The sequence below is a fragment of the Microcaecilia unicolor genome, chromosome 5, assembly GCF_901765095.1.
Source record: "Microcaecilia unicolor chromosome 5, aMicUni1.1, whole genome shotgun sequence".
Lineage (NCBI taxonomy): Eukaryota > Metazoa > Chordata > Amphibia > Gymnophiona > Siphonopidae > Microcaecilia > Microcaecilia unicolor.
The window spans coordinates 306,102,110-306,123,375 of NC_044035.1; the positions used below are offsets into that span (position 1 = coordinate 306,102,110).

The 21,266-nt window shown below is 40.4% G+C and overlaps 2 protein-coding genes across 7 annotated transcripts in view; one reads left to right on the forward strand and one right to left on the reverse strand.

The window, feature by feature from the left end:
* Positions 1 to 3,845, reverse strand: part of CYLD (CYLD lysine 63 deubiquitinase) — a 130,140-nt gene extending 126,295 nt beyond the window's left edge. For 3 of the 4 annotated variants that reach the window (XM_030204334.1, XM_030204333.1, XM_030204332.1), the window contains exon 1: positions 3,741 to 3,845. The gene's annotated coding sequence lies outside the window, so the exon portion shown is untranslated. The remainder of the gene's footprint in view (positions 1 to 3,740) is intronic. The other variant, XM_030204335.1, reaches the window with a different exon arrangement.
* Positions 3,846 to 3,915: 70 nt separating this feature from the next.
* The window catches only part of SNX20 (sorting nexin 20), a 105,382-nt gene continuing 88,031 nt past the window's right edge, over positions 3,916 to 21,266 (forward strand). For all 3 annotated transcript variants that reach the window (XM_030204337.1, XM_030204343.1, XM_030204341.1), the window contains exon 1: positions 3,916 to 4,174. Coding sequence is in view for 1 of the 3 variants with exons in the window: in XM_030204341.1 (XP_030060201.1) it covers positions 4,123 to 4,174 (52 nt within the window). In the remaining 2 variants the exon portion in view is untranslated. The remainder of the gene's footprint in view (positions 4,175 to 21,266) is intronic.

A 21,266-nucleotide genomic window follows, 5' to 3' on the forward strand; every position in this document is an offset into this window, starting at 1 on the left:
TACCTGCTTATAGCCTACTTTGAGCTTGGAAAACGTGAGTAAATCTAAAATCCAAATCCAATAAACCACCTATAGTAGAAGTGATTTTGTTTTTAGTATTGGTCAAGTCAAAGTCTCAGCCTACACCTACTGAAATTGTTGTTCAGGAGACCAACATCAAATGTTCACTCATTTGGGGGAGGGTAGAATACAACTGATACCGATGTAACCCCAGGCACACCTCCACCCACCAAGGACTGATGTCACACAAACAGGTTTTTTTTTTATACATGATGCTATAGCGTTTAGACAGTGTCGTGTCGTATCATGCCTCCTTGACATCACCACGTCACACCCAACGAGAAATGGATAACTGTTTCCACTTTCCGTTTTATCATATTTTCTTCTATGCTGGCTGTGAACCATCATGTCCACAGTCCATTATCCAGCTCATATCTTTAGGTTTTATCTCCCTTCTCCTTAACTATTCTATTTACTCTCATTACTGATGAAACTTTTTTCTACAATTTTTCTTCTTTGTTTACTGATCTGACTCAAGAGTTTTTTTTTCCCTTGTTTGCAAATCAGGTTGCCCATTTCCCAATGTGTGCTAGTAGATTCTCCTATTCATTCTACTTACTCAGAACCGCTCATCTAAGCTCAAAAATAAAAATTGTATTTTAACCATTCACTTGTACTTCAACACTTTATCAGTATGCTGATCTGTTGATGCTGTTAGATATGCTAGAAAACAGGTTCTATGAACTAAATTCAATAAATGGTGCCCAAATTTGGCCAACAAAAAAATGTACACTGAGCACTACTTTATAAACGGCACTCCAAGTTGGACACTTTATAGAAGAGCACATAGTGCTGAGATCGGTGCCAACTTTTAAGCGCAAGGATTTACACCAACTGCAATCTTCTATTTCTATAAAGTCCATACTGCCTTCAACTCTTAAAATGTCCAATCTTGGCATACTGTGAGCCCATTAGAGACAGGAAAATACCTACTATACTTATAAGCATATTGCTTTGGTTGTACTACAGAGAGGTGGCATATCAAAAATATCAAACATATAGAAGCAAATATAGTGATTCTTATAGATTACCTGGTGGACCTGGGGGTGTTTTCTTGTTCTAATATACAACTGATCAAAACCTTTTTATGAATCCAGTCCACAGGTTGAAAATTGTACGAAAACTGAGGAGACTGAAAGCTAACTCAAAGCTTCTATCTTATTCGGTGCAGTTTCCATCTCATGTAGTAGTACTCTTAACAGATCTTTCTTGGTGATTTGTACTGGATTATTGCATTTTCTTTAAACCTACTATATATTTACATATATCTTTAAGTTTATACAATTTTCAGTAAGAGAGATTTAGATACATATTTAAGAAATTTTCTGGTCACCACACTTGACTATTTTAGGTGGAATTGTTCAATCATCTGTAAGGGCCCTGTTTAACTTTTCGGCGCACGCTAAAAATTAGTGCGCACTAATGCTAAAGACACCCATAGGAATATATGGGTGTCAGTATTAGCGCGCACTAAAATGTTAGCATGCCTACAGCGTGGCTTAGTAAACAGGGCCCTAAGACACTTGGGAGTCTGTTTGCGAAGCAATGCTAGTGACTGTCTATGAGCTAGTACCGACACGGTCCATTCAAAGTGAATGGGCTGTCTCGGCACTAGCTAATGAACAGCACTTGCACTGCTTAGTAACTGGAGCACTGGTAAGAAAACAAAAAAAAAGTTTGCGTTACTTATATCATAATAGAAATAACCCAAACTTGGATTGAAATTTACCAAGAAATATCTACGATGCACTTTAATACTGTATTTAAAATGTGTTGTTACTTAAGCTGAAGGCAGATGCAGATCTGTTGACATTTTGGGAAGAGTAGAGTTCATATGATATCTTCTAATCATACATCAATTTTACAAATATAATGGTTTATTATCTGTAAGCATAACAAACAGTGCCCTCATTTTAACACATTTTGTCCTTTTCAGGCTCTCTCCTTGACCTTGGAACTCATTTCACTTCTTAGTAAAACAAGCACTGTTTCCAAATTTGTGCTTTATTCAGATTGTTGGATGTCACATTATATAAAGCAACAGGCTGAAGTAAGTTTATTTATTTAGCTCACGTCTTCTCATTGTTAGCTCTGTGCTTGAAAGCTAGTAATCATATAGGAGGCCAGAACTGAAGACTAGATTTCTGTTAGGCTTTCTATTACTGGACGTAGATCATCTGAAATGGAACTTGATCTGGCAAAAGAGACACATAAATGCCATTTTGAATTAAATTAAAATGACTTACCTAAGACAAAAAAGAACATCAGTATGCTTTCATGTATAGTTCTCAGCCTGTTATCTAACCACTAGGTCCCTCCTCCACTGGCTCACTGAGTTGAAGTATAAATAAAACCAATGCTGATAGCTATCTCAGAGAACTGATGTTCCTGTTTAATTCTGTCAAATCCTTGCAAATGACCAGCAACATCCTCCTTTCCTTCTTGCTTTTTTTTTCTCTGTTTCATTGTGCCTCTAGAAAATCAATTCGATGCCACAAAAAGGTACCACTTCAGAATATGAGTTTATTAAAGTCTATCCTGGCATTCACTGCAGATTTCTATTTCTGCAGCAAAAATAAAGAACCACCAACAACCTGTAAACCCTACTTTTCAAAAGTTACAGTACATACTTAAGCACTGATAGGGAAGCAGAAATTACTGAGCAGCTCTTATTTAAGAAGCCAAGCACTGCCCAGAATGTCACTTCTATGGAACACATTTACTTTGTAGTTAGGAAACAATTCAATTTCCTTTTACTCTTATTTTAAATTGCAAATTTTTGTATGAATTTACAGAGTAAAACTCCAAGGAAAATGCGATTATTATTTTGTAAGTTCATTTGCATCCACCACAGTATAAAACCGCAAAAAAAAGTTAGCTGCCAACCTTCCCAGCTTCAAGATACAGACTTTAGGATAGAAACGGCTTCCTGTCAATGTCTCCTGAATCATTTCAGATCTAGTGTTGTTTTCAAACAGAAAAGCACAGCTACACAGTGCAGTAGACTAAAAAAAATAATAATAATAATTTGCAAGGCCAAGTTTGGTCAAAAACCTCCGTTCACAGACTAGGTCACTTGTCAAGTCCGAAGCGCTGGTAATACTGTGGCACAACCTAGCACATTGGAAAGAAACAAACCAGAATTTATGTAATCTTTTCAGTTGAAACGAAAAGCCCCCTATAGTTGAACAGACAGATCTTAAGTGTACCAGATGAAAACAAATAGATAACTGCAAACAGAAAATGAAAAAAAAACATTAACCCACATAAATGGAGAGAAAATGTTATAACAGCATCAATGAGCGAGATCCATAGAAAACGGAGAAGCAAGAACGGGCCAGATCATTGTGAACGAGAGCTACCAGCTATTGACAATAGCATCAAATCAAGAGAAGTGGCACTTACTTACTTCCCCCGGCTCTATACCAAAAAGGGACTCGAATGTTATTTAACACTGATCCCACGCACCACCCAAAATAGTAGCAGAGACACCAAGGCACGCGTATTTGGCTAACCTCACACGCTGAGCACCGTTCTTCATACGCATTCAAGGACCCTGACACCCCCCCCCCCCCCCCATACCCATCCCCCGTGGTTTGGCATCCTTCCCTCTCTTCCACTCTCCCCATCCACATCTGGCATATCTCTCCCTCCTTTCTAAAAAGCTCACAAAGCCCTACCTTCAAACTTATGTATAAGGTTGGCAGCAGCAATTCACACAGGTTGCCTGCGACGACCCAAATGCTTTCCCCCTGTCGTGTGTGTTCCGCCCCGCCGGAAACAGGAAGTTGCGTCGAGGGGGTGGGGACGCCGCAAAAGGAGAGAAGTTGCGTCGGGACTCGGGAGGGGGGGCGAGCCACCGCGCTCGCGACGTGACGATTGCAGCTGGTGGAAGAAGGCAAGTTATGTGATTTGCAGCTGCTGCCTTCGGTGGTCTTAAAGTCATATTTGAAGGTTGGATGGAGAGGAAGCGAACTGGGTCTGGATAGTCGAGAGAGACTGGCCAGGGGAGGGGAGCGTAGCGGTGCCTTTGCTTCCTCCGGTTTGTCGCGGAAGAGGTTGATGTATTGGATCGACTTAGTTACTGCAATTTTCCCCATCAGCCACTTTGAAGGTAATTTGTGATCATAGCTGGGAAAAAGTGACTAAAAGGATCCAAAATAAAGCAGTCTGAAAAACTTACATGTTTGAACTTCTGTAACTTGTTTTATTTTTTCACATAAAAGCATGGTGTTTGGACTGTTACGTTATAAATTGTTTGTTTTAACAGTGTTCATTCAAATCTGTTGTTGTTTTTTTGTTGTGGTTTCTGGAGATTTGTCACCTCTTCCCAAAGATGGTCATATTTCATAAAGCATTCTAGGGAGAATTCTATTAATGGTACCTGAAGTTGTGCCCCATCAAAGTGCACCAGGTTAAGTGTGGATTTGGAGCCTATCTTTGGATGCTACACTTAACACCTGTTGAAATCTGGTGTAAATGCTGTTGCACAGCTAATGGCAGTTGGGGTGTTAAATGACCCAATTCTATAACATTGTGCCTAATTTCCAGGAACACCCCAGACCCTCCTATGGCTAGGCCCCTGTTTGAATTGTGTACTATAAAATTTAGATGTGCACTTTATAGGATAAAGTGCAGGGCAGGTCTGTATGTAAAACTCACATGTGTGCCAATTAACAACCCATTAACCAGTTAGTTTGTGCACAGATCTGGGACGTGTACCCAAATTTGAATGACTTGTATAGAATCTGGGGATCTCTTTATAAGAAGCATATTCTTCATGTATAAATAGCTTTTATAAAACTGTGTGGATGTATATGTATGTGCAAATACATATGCCAACATGCACATCTGTACGTTTAAGATATCATGGAGTTGTTGTATACTGGCATATTATAAACATGTTCTGCTCTAGAGTATATGGCTCATGGTTACAGCTTGCTTTCATCAGATGTAAATTTGTGTAACAGCATTTGTGCACTGCTGGGGATTATTATAGGAGATTGTACCGCTCATTTGCTCACTATTATGAGTGTAATGCACAGAGGGACAGTTGTGCTATATATATATATAATATATATATATATATATATATATACTAGTAAAAAAGGCCCGTTTACGAAACCAATGAAACGGGCGCTAGCATGTGGCTTTTTTTGTGTGTGTATGTATGTGTCACAGAGTTATTTTGTGTGAGTGTGTGTGCAGGTTGTTGATGTGTGTCTTTTTTTGTTTTGTTTTGTTTTTTGCTTGGGGGTTGTGGGATGTGCTGTGCTGTCCTTGGTCGCTGTTTGCTGCTGGCTGGGACGCGGGTAATCCTTCCAGCTGGGCCGCAGCTTGTTCGCCCACATCCCAGATGGTGACGAGCACGTTGTTTTCCGGCTCCTCTGACTCCATGTCAAGCGATCCCAAATATAGTCTGTGCTATAGGCCCTCTGGCACTCTTCAGTACTGGCATTAGGCATTTAAAATTTTCACCCCCCCCCCCCCCGGTCTATTTTTGCACATACCCTCAGCAGGAATATTCTTCTCTCGTTCCAGCGGTGGTTCTGTGCTCTCCGTGCTGCACAGATAATGAGCCATTATGCTGGGGAATGCTCCTCCCTTATTGTCACGTAGTTTCCTCTGATTCGTCCGTCTTGTGTTGCCTGGGAACGGTGTTGTGATGGTCCTTTGTGTTTCAGAATGTTGAGGGTGTTTTTTCTGATTGGTCCGTCATGCGAGGGCGGGGCAGAGAGACATGGTCAGTGTTGTGGCTTCACCACCATGAATCCATGAACCCTTCAGGGAGTGACTGAGTGACTTCAGAACGTTGTCTTCAGAACGTTGAGGGTGAGTTTATTATAGTATATATATATATATATAATATATATAATAATATATATATATTACACAATCCGCTTAAGTGCAAGGGTCTGGAACCAAAGAAAAACATTGAGTTAACCAGAGCGTGCACTTAACCGTTGTGACCAAAAGAAGTTTGACATCTGATAAACACATGTACAGTACTGTTTCTTATACGTACAGTATACAGTCTCCGTTAACTGACGTTATACAGTCTCCATTAACTGACGACAGGCTTACTTAAAGTAATCATAGTCCTCTGTACACTCTTGTGTCTGTGAGTTCCCCTCTGTGTCACTGTCTCCCCCGCCCCACCATAGCCAGCGTTTGCTCCTCTGTTTTCATATGTCCCCACCCATGTCCAGCATCCCCCTCTCTCCAGCCCCACACTTTTCAGTTTCTCTCCTTCTCTTTCCTTCCTCCTGCACCCTCTTCCTGCTGTGAGTTCAGCATTTCTCCCCCTCTTCCCTTCCTGCTCCTCTCCTGTAGCTGCATCTTCCTCCTTCCCTTCCCTCCCCCTCCCCTTGGCAGTCCTTCCAGTTTACTTTATAGGTGCTGGTAGTAACTCATACAGGCCAGCTCTGGAGCCTTCCCTTGGCCACATTCCACCCACATGTTCCAACCCAGAAGTTGCATCGGAGGAGGTGGGATATGGCTGAGTGAAGGCCCTGGTTCCAACTTGTATGAGTTGCTGATGGTGCCAATTAAGTTGGAAGGACTGTGGCAGTGAGATAAAGGAAGAAGCAGAGAGGCCAGACTTGCAGGATGGGAAAGGGAGGGCATAGAGGTATGCTGGGGTGCACTTCTGGATGGGCCCAGGGCAAAAGTGGGTGGACTCTGCCCTGTTTCACAAAATGCCTGGTAGTAGAATATGTGGTGGTATTACTGAGAACACCAGAATTGATTTTTGTTTTTAAATATGGTGAGTTTTACAGTGGAGCTTCCTCAACAGGTACAGCAAGGAACTAGAGTGAGTGTGTTCTCAACCTCTATTTCTACTAGAAATAGAAGATCTACATTGGGTTTGCCTTGCATATACCATAAAGAGAATCAATATCACTCTTAATCTAGGATATATGGGGTGTGATCGATCTCTCAACTTTACTACTGGTACCTTTCATACTTCTGTTGTACCAAACAATTTCCTTCAAGAGCTTGTATGGCAGTGTATTAAGGTAATAGTGAAAGTTTTTTATTAATTGGGCCAGCAGTGCCCAAACAATTGGAACCTCTTTTGTGTGTCTTTCCCATGTTCTCCTGGTCTCTAATTTTGCATCTTTTAGTGTTTAGTTATTTATCTCTCCATACATAACACAAAATAGTGATTTGGATTTTATTGTTTGAAAATTGTCAGTTAAACACACATTTACAGACAGAAGGCAAATCAGCAGAAGATAAGGTACGGATAAAACACAACAAGCAAAAGAAACACTTAACTCGCTTATTTATATAAAGGAACCTATCATAAATTATATACCCATTATTCCAGTGGTTCCCAGTCTGGTCCTGGAGGCACCCCAGCCAGTCAGGTTTTCAGGATACCCACAATGAATATATAAGAGAGATTTGCAGGCCCTACCTCCACTGAATACAAATCTCTCTCGTGTATTCATTGTGGGTATCCTGAAAACCTGGCTGGCTAGGTGTGTCCTGAGGACTGGGTTGAGAACCCCTATCTATATGCATATCTATCTAGTGATTTTTACCAGATTTCCAATTAATATTTGGTCACTATGGTGATAGCTCATAATCAGTCTATGCTGCTGTTTCACTGATGTAAATCTAATATGTAGTTTTCTGTAATTCCTTAACCTTAAGCAGCTAATTAACATGTTAAAATCATTAAGGCCCTTTTACTAAAGGGCATTAAGCCATCAACACATGGTTAGCACGTGCATACTTTAAAAAATATATTGAGGGAGTGTGTCAGAGTGGGCATTCCTGTGTTATCCAGCTAATACCTTATGATTCGCAAGCACTAACTGGTAGAGAATGACATGGGGATAAAATTTGTCCCCACCCTGTCCCCTTGGGTTCTATCTCTGTCTCCGTAGGCCCCATCTCCATCCTTGTTCTGTCCTCACAGGCCCTGTCTCCTTCCCCGCAGGCTCTGTTCTCATCTGCAGAAGCCTTCAACACTTATTTTATATTTAAATCTTTTTATTAAAGTATAAAAAGGAACAATATGCTGATCAACTTGTGTATAAATTACAAATAGAAAACAATAACAACAATGAACAGCTATAATAAACCCTCCCACCACCACCCTCTACCCTTCCAACCCCCAACAATAGCTGACTTCTACTACCCTAAAGAATCCTAATCCACCCTATTAAAATGTCCAGGGGTACAAAATACAACCCGTTCTGTATGCCCTAGAGGGGAGAAATATGCCCTCTGAAGTACTGTTACGATTATTTTAAATCTGTGGATGAATAAGTCATCAACAATCTCAGGATTTAGCTCTCCTGTCTTCCACAGTCCCTCCTACAATAGAAGATATCTTCTTAGATGTGCTGGTAGCAGGATGTACAGGATCCCCCAGCATGTTTGATTGTTTTTCCAAAAAGTAAAAATATTGTCTGCATCAGTCAAACATAAATAACAGTCCAGTTCATTAACAGGCTTCAAAGTAGGAAATGACACAGGGACAAAGTTTGTCCCCGCAGGATCTGTCCCTGCCCTGTTGTCCCTCTGGGCTCTGTCCCCATTCCCATCCCTGTGGTTACTGCGGGTCCCAATGTCCGTGTCATTCTCCAATCACTGGACGAAGCAGAGTTAATGCAGGAGCACTTAAATAAGAGGCAGTAAGTGATCCTATGTTAAATTTTTACAGGAAAGATAATTCAAACTTAAATGTAATTATACAGTGTAATTGCATACTATTATACAGAAAACATGAAAGACTCCTTTAACCTAACTATCCAATACATAACATTTTTATTTTTTTTTAATGGAAAACACTGGATAATTATGGGGAGGGGGGGTAGGCCAGAGGCCCTAATTTTTGAAAATCACAAGCCCCAGTAAAAGATAGTGGCCCAAGTTGGGGTCCACTATCCTTTGTGCTTCTACAGCCAAGAGCAAAAATATTTACTGTGTTCCCCTACTAAAATTTCCTGCAGTTAAAAAAGCAGCACACAGACATAGATGTAGGTTAGTAACTATTGGCCTAAATTTGGAAGTTTCTGAGCATTGCCCATTTTAAAATTTGATCAACAAAATTGACAATATGCTCCAACAAATCCAAATTGGGAATCTGAGGGTAGAGTTTTGTTTTGTTGGCTCTGCCCCTGAACCAAAGGCAAGTCACTGTACCTGATGCTTCACATTTTATCACAATGTCACCAGGTGCAATCATACTCCATGATGCTGCATAGAATGACCATACCTTCATTTTAAAAAGAACTGGTATAAAATTAATTACCAGTAGAGCAAAATGAACCATGGCACCAGGAATTACATGTATTTGCACATAACCAGTAGTAAAATAGGACTACAAAGAAGTCCATGCTGTGTAACTAAACATCCATGTCAGATCTCACTAAGAGGACGTTCATTCCTGCAATCTGGACATCTTTTTCCTGGCTAGTCCTCCACATCTGTTCATTTCTAGCCAAAGGTGGCTGATATACAAAAATGCCACCACTCCTCCTCCCTTTCCTTTCCCAAAGGTGCCCATCCCACTACAATGTAACATCCAAGGGTGGATTTTGAAAAGTGTAACTCACTTTGCATCACTCAGTTCTGGGTCCAAAACTAATCTTCTTGCCCTTCATGGAACTGCCCATCACGTTTCTTCTCAGCTAAGTGTTTCATATCTCTCTGTAAACACTTCTCTCCTTTACACAGGCGCAACCCTTCTAATTTTAAGATGGTTCTATAAATAAATCTCATATTTAGAGCCAGAAAGACAATCCCTGTGGCAACCTATTCTCATTGCTCAAGATAACCCTACCCCTAGGCTAGATTTCATCTAGCAAGAAAAGTGCAAGCTGTAGATTCAGCTGCCATTGGCCCTTGATGAGGGAAAGCCAAGCTGACTCACTTCAGACTTGTGGGACTTTCCAAGGAGCTTGGTAGAGCTGAAGTGCGTGGACAGAGAAAGCGTAAAGGATATTTTTGTGTGTGTGTAATTGGCAATTCTCCCAATTGTCCTTTGCTCATTGGCTGCAGAGCACAGTGGGATAACCCCTGGAAAAAGCATAATAGCATGATGTAAGTGTTATGTATATGTATGAGATACAAGGGTGAGCACAGACTGTCTTTCAGTTCTTTCTTTCTTTGCAGCAAGATCTGTTTTTCTTTCTAAAGAAGGAAGTGTGGCTTTCACAAAACCAATCTACAGAATTCTATAAATCCAGTAAAAGCAATTTGTTCTACTGCATCTTCACTGCTGGTTGCCCCCCCCCCTCCCCCTGCCTGAATGCATGTCCAGCTGAGGTAGCTGCTGACCATAAATTTTAAGGTAAATCCAGGAAAATTCATTTATTTGGGTAAGCCAAATCAATAGATCCAGTTTGCCCCTTGTATTAATGGTACAGCAGTGGCATAGCTAGGAATAGGAGGGCCTGTAGTAATTATTTTGCTTGGGGCCCATTGCTAATGCCATCTCCGTTAAGGTAATGGGGGGGGGAGAGAGGGAAGAAGAATCCCTTAAGAGCTCCATTAAACAAATCCTGCAAGAAGCAAATTCCAAAAAACCTGTTACTACAAAAAGCAAATTCCAGAAAACTTGTCACAGTACTATAAAAAGAAACTGATATTGGCTATCAGTGAAAAATTATCTCCCCATCCCCTTTGCTCCAGGTCTCGCTTGCTCTTTCTCTCCACCCCTTTGCTCCAGGTTTTACTCCTGTGTGGCTAGCACCACAGTCAGAACAAGCACTTGTCTCTCATTTTTCTGAATGTTTTGTTATTTTGAAACAGTCTTCCTACAAAATAATTTTTCAGATGTAATAATACTGTCTGGTTCTACAGCAGTTTGAACTTTGTCCTCTATTAATGCTTTCCTGTGACTGAAACTTTTCTTATGGTCTGTATCCTAATGACTTGATTTTGTGCGTTTTGCATTTGGATGTTTTCTGTTTGAAAATGGGCCAAAAAACAAAATCCAAATCACAAAATGTTTTTCAAAACAGTATTTTCAAAAGAAAAAGATGGACTTTTTTTGTTGAAAATGACCTTCTTTCCTGTTCGGAATTTGGACGTTTTGTGTAAAATGTCCAAATTCAGATTTAGGCGTCATATTGAAAATGCCCCTCCACATTTACTTTGGTGAAAGACAGGAGAGGAGAGATTTGAGAGAGAGATTTAAATATCTCCATTACATAAATGCACAGGTAGCACATCTCTCTCTTATGGAAAGCTTTCTTTATTAAGTCATATAAAGGCATAACAATGCAAAATAGCACAAAAGATGACATATGTCTAGCATCAGTCAAATGAACAAGTTAGAACTGACTTAAATTTAACTACATAATCCCATTCGTCTGATCCCAATAGTCCCCCCAGGTGGAATATACTCCCTTCTTCTTGTGAAACTATTCATGGTCCTGTCCCAATATTCTAAAAGAACTTTCAAAAATTATATCTCCAAATCATTTAGTATTGAGGAGCATACACATTGATAAAGTAAGAGTCCCAAAGCTTCAAAAATGCTTTTTGGAATGCAAACCTGCCATATCAACAGTGTCTCCATGTGCATTAGTTCATGTATTTCTATCTGCCATTGTTATAAAGTTGGGGGCGAGCCCTGAATTCACTGCAGCAAAATACAACATTTAGCTATTAGGCAAGCTATATGTAGAAATAGGCGGACATCCATACGCCCTCTACAATATCATCTGTAAAATCTAACAGCTATATTGTTTTCCAAAAGACCTGGATCAAAGGACATTCCTATGTGCAGTGCTTAAGGATGCTCTTCATTTCCTTAGATTTAGGACCATTTCCCATCAGTGGGATACCTCATCTTTTTTGCTCTAGTAGGTTGAATAAACATTCGGACAAGAAACTTTTAATGGAGCTCACAAAGTTGGGCACTCCTCTATCAAAACAGGGCCAGTCTGTAAGCTTCGTTGAAGATCTCCACAGAATAGGTGCCAAAATCCTGAGCCCATTTCTGCACAACATATTGAAATGGAGACAAACCAATAGTTTTCTTGATCCCTTCATAATGTGTCAAGGCAAGTCTCTTAATTGAAAGGAAACTCTTGAATGAGGGGTATAGTAATAAAGGGAATAGACTCGGGTGTAATTTAAGCAAAGCATTATGGAAAGGATGGTGGATGTGTTAAAGAGCCTCCCAGTGGAGGTGGCTCTTTTCTTGTTCCATGTTTTCTGAATTCAAGAAAACATGGAACAAACACGTATGATCTCTAAAGGAGAGGAAGTGTTAGTAGATGGTATGGATGGATGGGTGGAATTGATAGGCCATAAGGATCCAGAGAGCATCCACTATAGAGGCTCTAAATGTGTAAAACCTCCTAAATGGCTGAATCACCACTAATGCTGTCAGGCTTCTTCCCTGGAAGCACTGGGTTTGTGAGCCCTTGGACCACTACCGTGGAACGGCAGTGGCAGGCAAGGTCACATTCAAAGCAGAGACGAGGCAAGGCTGGACTGGAACCCTAGACTGGAGTTTTGCACTGGAATACACAGGACTGGAACGCACCGGACAGGTACACACTGGAGTGGAGCCCACTGTACTGGAACACACGGGACCTAGGCTTCACCTACACTTAGCCACCGTTCCCCGAGGGTTGAGCCCTCAGGTTCGGGCAGCCGGCAGGGCTTACAGGAAAACCGGAACTGGAACTAGCAAGCAGGAACAACAGGAATCAGGATACAGAAGTGCCCCCAGGCACTTAGGCGAAAGCAAGGCAGACAGGCAGGGAATGTCCAGGTTCTGGCAATAGTCAGGTCTGGCCACAGGCAGAGAATATCCGGGTTCAGGCAGTAGTCGGGGCAGGCCAAGTATCGGGTTCAGGCAGTAGAGTAGTCAGGTTCAGGCAATGGTCAGGTCAAGTAGCAAGACTATGGCTGAAGCTCCAGAAGCAAAGGAAAACACACACGGGAAAGCCAGAACACAAGAAAACTAGTAAAGCTGTACACAAGCTAACAAGAAAGCTATGCCCAAGCTAACTAGTCACAAGCTAGAAACTCACACTAAGCAAAACACAGGAGAACTAGTAAAGCTGTACACAAGCTAACAAGCAAAGCTATGCCCAAGCTAACTAGTCACACGCTAGGAACTCACACAACACACAGGAGAACTAGTAAAGCTGTACACAAGCCAACAAGAAAAGCTATGCCCAAGCTACTAGTAACAAGCTAGAAACTCACACTGAACTGGACAAGGTAGCAGTGCACAGAGCACTCTAACATACCAGGGACCTTAGACGATGCAAAGGCCAAGGCTGCAGTCTCTAAGTGATTAATAAAGCCCTTCAACACCTGAGGAGCAGCTGCAGCCATCAGTAAGCAACTACGGAGGCTGTCCAGGAACAAACAAGAGAGACAAGTCCGGCAGCCTGGAAGAACCGGACTGGGCTAAAGTCTGGAACGGGTAGGAACAGCAAGACAAACTATGGCAGCCACTGGCTCTGGCCACCAGCGGGTGAGAGGAGTACAAACCAAGGAGTAGGCAGAGTGCACACAGAACATAGACTTAGAATACCTAGGTGCAGCACAGAGGAGCAAACAGAGCCAGGCAGGAGACAGAGGTAGAGCTAACTCAGGCAGCACCCCCAGGTGCAGTAGAGTGGAGTAATTAGAGCCATGCTGGAAGCAGCCAGCACACGAAGGAAAACTACTCCAGAAAGGATAGGCAGAAGCCAGCTTAGAAGCTGACCCCCAGAAATAAGGTAAGTCTGAGGGTGATCACGGCCACAGATGTGACAAATGCTTAACCTTATATGATTATGCATATGATAGAGAAAGCCCTCAGCGTTACTATATAACTATGGGCACCAAAGGGAACTCATGTTAATCCATATGGTGCAATCCAAAGGAAAGGGGGAAAAAACCCCAGTCGAGAGCACAAAACACAACCAAAAAAGAAGGGAGTGGGCTAGTGTTTCCAACGAAGGATATTTATTTTTAAAAACTGGTAAAATAATGACTATGGTGCCCTCAGGGCTTCTATGGTTGCTAAAATGCTTAACTCCATAACCTTTGGGTAAGCATTAGTGGTGATTCAGCTGTTTAGGAGGTTTGTACACCTTTGATATTTTTATCAGAGAGCCTCTATATTGAATATTATAGAATAGACAGATATACAAGTAATCTCTTTTAGTATTTTCTGCCATTCATTCATATTGCTCATAAAAATCCATTTTCTCATGCTGACTTTAAAATCTGAATTGCATGCAAATAAAAAGCTACATCTTTTTTGGCCAAAACATTGAATCATGTACCTATTATTCCTAGAAATGCAATAAGCAACATATCTTAAACTGCAAATAGTAACATCATATTTTATGCAAATAAATACAATGCCTTCATATACAATTTAATTCTAAGCTAATTATTTGTTTCCTAAATAATAATTTTTAAAATTCAACATAGAATTTTACACTGTATTATTTCCTTCCCTCCCTTTCCTGTCTCTTTAGCAACCAACCATTTTCTGCCTGACAGTCAATAGACCCCCTGGCATAAGAGTTGCATGCAAGTACACAGCAGGAGAGCCAGCCATAGTGGGTGGGGGGGGTTCTCACATAAGAGGGGGAAGGTTCCATTTTCAAATTCTGCAGCAGCTTTGTTAATTGACCTCCTGCTATGCGTATTCTTTCTGTTAAGAGTCTGCATTTTTGTTTTCTTATACTATTTCTCTTTTAAGTAGTCACATATGTGACCTGAGCTCGGGGTTTTTTTGTGTGTGTGGAATGTACAGGGGGAATGTGATTTAATTGTTCTTCAAATATGCAGAAGATTACTAAAAGCTATTCCTGAGAAATAAATGTTAGGATTGTGCACAATTAATCCTCTAAGGATAAAAGTTCTAAAATTATATTTAAAGATTGGTAAAAATAATTGTGATCCTAATTTTATGCCCCACACTTCTCAAAACCAATTAAGCAGAGTACAATGAAACATTAAAACAATATTTAAAAAAATTAAAACGCAAACATATACATTATGGGGTGGTCACCAAAAGTTAGACACCAGGATGCTGCATACTAAGTGTGAATTCTATTTTGGTAATTATGTGTGTAATTGCTATTACAGAATATTAGCATAAGTCCACAGTTACTCGCCAACATGTTGGCACAGCTTACACCATGTCAATGGCTGGTGTAAATGTCGCAGTGTTACAGTTGCACACATAACTCTTGGTATACTGTAACCTTAATGTGTACATTCTGGGCACACCCATGCCCATCCCACATCCACACTCCTTGCAGTTACACACTATAGAATTTGCCCGCTAAGGTTAGAGAATATTGACTAAATGAAGTACCAATTAGTACCAGTTAAGACCAATAATTGGTTGTTAGTACCAATTAGTAGCTAATTTGTCAAGTTATGCACATTACTGTAGGTATTCTGTAACCTGCGTATACAATTCTGTATGCTAAGCATGAAATTGGGTGCACAAGATTATAGAATGAGGGGATACATTAGAACATTATTTATTTACTAAGGGCCCTTCTACTAAAGGGCAGTGAAATCTAGTCTTAGAATGTTCCAGCATGGGACATTAAAGTCCAGGAGGTTTTTTTTCTCAAGTCATGTGTTAATGTTCCCATTAGCATGCAGCCCCTGGTACTAAAGTGCTCCCGCATTAACCCTAGCTCATCCAGTTAGTGTGTGCTCTACCTATGACATACCACCCCCCACCCCCCATAAAAAAAAATTTTAGAAAATAGTTAATGCGCACTTAGCCTGTGCAGTCAAGCATGGTACTGGAGACACCCCAGCCAGTCAGATTTTCAGGATATCCACAATGAATATTCATGAGAAAGATTTGCAAGCACAGCTAAGCTGGAAGTACCAGCGGTAATCACTACACAGTTCCTACCAGATTAGAGCAGGAGCCCTTACCGCCACCTCAATGGGTGTTAAAAGAAGTACTTTTAACAATATTGGTGGTTCCAGAACCCAAACGAGATGCATTGTTTACAACAAAGTACTACCCATTATGTGTTCTTGCAGAATGAGGAAATTATTGGTACTTTGAGAAATAAAACACTTATTGGAATTTTTATGTAGTTGCAAAAATTAATGTCTAAATAGACACCCTCTAGGCTGGAAAAGGAACTTCCAGGTCAGCAAAGTATTGTAAATTTATGTTACAATACCTTGCTGAAATTGGAGCCTTTTGTGAAATACATATCATTTACTAAAAATTTGCTATACCATTCATTTGGAACACAAATCAGAGCTCTTCGCAATAAAACCAGAAAATGAAGGAACTCCAATATTGTAAAATAGAAAGCAGAGGAGGGTACACACACAGAAATCGGTCATTCCGAGTAGCCTAAAAAATGATAGCGGAAAAATAGGAAGAATGCTTAAAAAGGGGAGTTAGAAATGTAATAGGATTGGAACGGAGTTTTTAAAATTAAAAAAATAAAAAGACTTGTGCTCTTTAAACAATCTCATATTACTATTCAAAGTGATGGAAATGCTAAAGTGTAGATAGGTCTTGAGAGCCGCACAAAACGGGATAAGAGGACTCTGAGAGTGTGGAGCAAGGAATTCCACAGCAAAGGTGTGAGGAAAAAGCATGTAGAATCCCTAGTTTTATTTTCCCACCTGGCTTGGGAGGGGAGTGGCCATGGAAAAAATTTGGCAGCATGTAGACTGAGGCAACTTCAAGATAAGTGCACTACTACTACTACTATTTAGCATTTCTATAGCGCTACAAGGCATATGCAGCGCTGCACAAACATAGAAGAAAGACAGTCCCTGCTCAAAGAGCTTACAATCTAATAGACAAAAAATAAAGTAATCAAATCAATTATTGTGTACAGGAAGGAGGAGGGTAGGTGGAGGCAGGTGGTTACAAGTGGTTACGAGTCAAAAGCAATGTTAAAGAGGTGGGCTTTCAGTCTAGATTTAAAGGTAGCCAAGGAAGGGGCAAGACGTAGGGGCTCAGGAAGTTTATTCCAGGCGTAGGGTGCAGCGAGACAGAAGGCGCGAAGTCTGGAGTTGGCAGTAGTGGAGAAGGGAACAGATAAGAAGGATTTATCCATGGAGCGGAGTGCACTGGAAGGGGTGTAGGGAAGGACGAGTGTGGAGAGATACTGGGGAGCAGCAGAGTGAGTACATTTATGGGTTAGTAGACGAAGTTTGAACAGGATGCGAAAACGGATAGGGAGCCAGTGAAGCGACTTGAGGAGAGGGGTAGTATGAGTAAAGCGACCCTGGCGGAAGACGAGACGGGCAGCAGAGTTTTGAACCGATTGGAGAGGGGAGAGGTGACTAAGTGGGAGGCCAGCAAGAAGCAGATTGCAGTAGTCTAAACGAGAGGTGACCAAGGGTGTGGATGAGGGTTTTGGTAGAGTGCTCGGAAAGAAAGGGGTGGATTTTACAGATGTTGTAAAGAAAGAAACGACAGGTCTTGGCGGTCTGCTGGATGTGAGTAGAGAAGGAGAGAGAAGAGCCAAAGATGACCCCAAGGTTTCGAGCCGAGGAGACAGGGAGAATGAGAGAGCCATCAACAGAAATAGAAAACAGGGGGAGTGGGGAGGTGGGTTTGGGGGGAAAAATGAGAAGCTCGGTTTTGGTCATGTTTAATTTCAGGTGTTTACAATTTATAGCACTTGGTGTTGGGGTGCAAATGATAAAAAATACCCTCCCAAAAAAATCTGTAAGAGTAACCCGATGAAAGAAGTGCTATACCACTAAATAGCAGCTATATTGTCTGCATTAAATAGTGGGTTATATCACTATATATATATATATATATATAATATATATATATACTATATATATATATATAATATATATATATATATATATATATATAATTTACTTAAACAACCATTCTAATTAGTTAACAATCTTTATTCAAAATACTATCAAAAAATCACAAATTATTCACTTGGCATAAAAACAAACTTACACATACCTCAATCATTCTCAATTCTCTATCACTCACATATATCCCTCATGCTCACACATTCTCAATATCAATCAACAACATATATATTTCACACTTAAAAATATTATAGAATAGTGTGTGGTCAAAATATCAAAAAGCCAAGTTCTTTTCAGTCACCACTATTAAGGAACCCAGACATCAAAGGGTAACGCCTGAGCGGTACAACTTCCATTGTTCCCTTGCAAATTGTTATTGTTTCAAAAGTTCTTGGGGAAAACCACAGTCTTAACAGTTTAACGGTTCCAATTTTCCTTCTTGAAAAGATTCCACACTCCAACCATTTCCTTTCTCAATAACTTTACTTTCAAAGTCCTCTTAATATCTTCAGCGTGAGTAAGAAGGATCAGAAGCAGCACGACCCTACACGCACGTGATTCGCTCATACAGAGCGTCCTCAGGGGTCTAATCCTAAGCGAACAACAAAATTGTATTCAGAAACCTAACACCCCCACAATACAACTTACAAACAATTCTTTTAAACATACCGACTAACACTGGTAGCTGGGAACTCACGTCGAACGTCCAGTTCACCTTAGGGTCATCGATCACGACACCCACTCTTACGAAAAAGCTCAAATCAGGATCCAGTTTTTTAACCACATCAGCAGTCTGTCCAACCAATCAGGTTGCCTCTTTTCCATTCATTTCAAACACTTAACCACTCAATTTCTTTATTTAAACCATTAGGAGCAACTGTGTTCCACCTGAAGATTAGTCTTTGTCCTTACGCAACAGCATAATGGAATATTGCCTCCTCTATTAGTTTTACTTGATCTAATACTACAAACCTTAGATCACTTATCTCGTGTTCCTCCTTACGCCAGTGGGATACTATAGGAGCCTCCCTATAACTCAATTTTGGTAAGCTGTGACACTGAAATAGATTTGTATATTTTTGGTGGCTCCAGTCCTAGTTGTTGCAGTACTCATATTTTATGTTACCAGAGACAAGGATATTGTTGAATTCGTTTTCTGTTGATTTTTACTTAAGCCACATATAACTGAGTTCTTCAACTCAGATGATTGTGGGGTATAAATCCATTGGTCCTGGGGAACTGAGGAACTGAGTTTGATTCCCAGCACAGGCAGCTCCTTGTGACTCTGGGCAAGTCACTTAACCCTCCATTGCCCATGTAAGCCGCATTGAGCCTGCCATGAGTGGGATGATAGCGGAGTACAAATGTAACAAAAAAAAATAAGAGTATTTCTTTTCAATTTAGCCTTCAATTCATCAGTCTTTCCTTCACTATTTCAACTTTTCTCTAAGGATTGATTCTTTGTGTTATTTTTCTATGTTTCAGGTGTCTCATCCACCCGACTGGATCACAGACTTTACTCTCGCCCAGGTAAATGAGTACAGCACTCCTCCCAGCACTAGCAAAGACCCTTGTGATGTTTCCTCTTTAGGGTGTACTTTGTATAGCGGCAAACACTTATCTGTAGAACTCTGTTGGTCCAGGCTTTAGCCTTGCTTGCGGAGGGGCCCATGTTGCTCCAGCAATGTTTCTCACTGCTGACCTCTGAGGCCTGGCTCCCTGGTTCTTTAAATAACTGAAAGGATGAAAACCCTTAACTTCCTCTTTTCCTTTAAAGTTAGGTACATTGTTTCTGGATTCAGGCACTATGGACTCTCTATCTAGTTTTAAACAAAAGATAATTATTTTCCCTGCAGGAAATTCCTATTCTTAAACTAGTTTACCTATTCTATGGGAGCACTGGCACAGTTTCCCTGGTCACTGCATTAGCTCTTTATTTCAGTCATTCCATTTTTCCAGCAAACTTTCTCAGACCATTTGCTTTTTAAACAAGCTCACAGAGCACACTAAACACCCATACTGATTAGACCACACTCAGATTAAAATCAGTCACTGAGACCTTCTTTCTGAGCAACAATACAAACTCCAGTTAATTAAACCCTATTTAAAATGAAAGTGGGCTGTTTTATCTTTCTTAACCTCTGCTTTTCAAAGCCAGTCTTCCAGCCAGCACTTGTCCTCAGGCACTCAGCCTTATCAAAAATCTCTCTCACCTTTCTCAGCATTTTTTTTCAACCTTTTCTCTGTGCTCACTCAGCAGAGGTACACAGGCATATCCACTCTCTTCCAAATCATGAGCTCCTCTGGCAACCAGCCCAACACCTGTTACCAATGCAACGGGGACTAGGTTGGGGCCACCAGACCTTTCTTAACCAATCGACCATTAGCACACGATGTTTGATTTTATTTTATTTTTTTCCTTCTCATGGAACTTTTGAGGAAATCTCCATTTTGAAAGCTATTTTTGCCATTAACTTTAATGGGGAAAATATTTTTTTGTAATAAAATACAGTGGGGATTGCACAGAATTTTAACAAAAACAACCCAGAAATCTGCTGCACTTCAATATAATCCAGACCATCTTTTCAAAATGTAAAAAAAAAAAAAATCACTTTTTTTTTTAAACGTTACACATTGTTTTCCCAAAATTAACCTCAAAACACATCAGAACCTCTCAAAATTCTCAAGGAAAATTTAAATAATTTTCCTCTTACGACCACAGCTGATGGACTCCAAAAATTCAGGATGGGCAGCCAGCCTGACCTCTGGAAATAGCAGTGTTTCTTTTTCTCCTGACCTGGTTGTAGGACAGCTGTCCTCCTCCTGTTTTTGCCTTTGCTGGATGGATGTGTCTGTCTTGACCTTCTTTCATCTCAAGCACTTTTGACCCACTACAATCTGGCTTTTGCCCTATACAATAAATCAAGCTGAAAATTGTGCCAGCACATATCACAGGATCCCTTAGTTACCCATATGAGAGCAAGTCTTTGCTGGACTTCAGCTAGTACCTGGGCTATTATTTTTTTTTTTAAGGGGGGCCTTTAAATCTTAAATGTCAGCACAGTGATTAAAAGTCATTTTTAACAATTCATTTAAAAATAGTATTTCTATTAGCGTAGCATTGTAGTAATATGATCTATACTTTTAGCAACCCTGTTTATACTTACAATCTACATTAACTAGTATTTATTTTGGAAAATTAATCCTAACTGCACCAGTATTTTCTGCATGCCTAATATGATGCAAATGGAAGCAAGCAAAATAGATCTGTAATTTTTATTATTCATATGTCTTTGGAAGACATAATAATCAGCAGTCAACCAATATTTACTTATAGAAGAAACAATTTATGTCTTGAGATACAGAACAAACAGTGTGTATTTAAGTACTAAATGTTAAGTATTGTATATTTAAAAAGTGTCACTTTCATT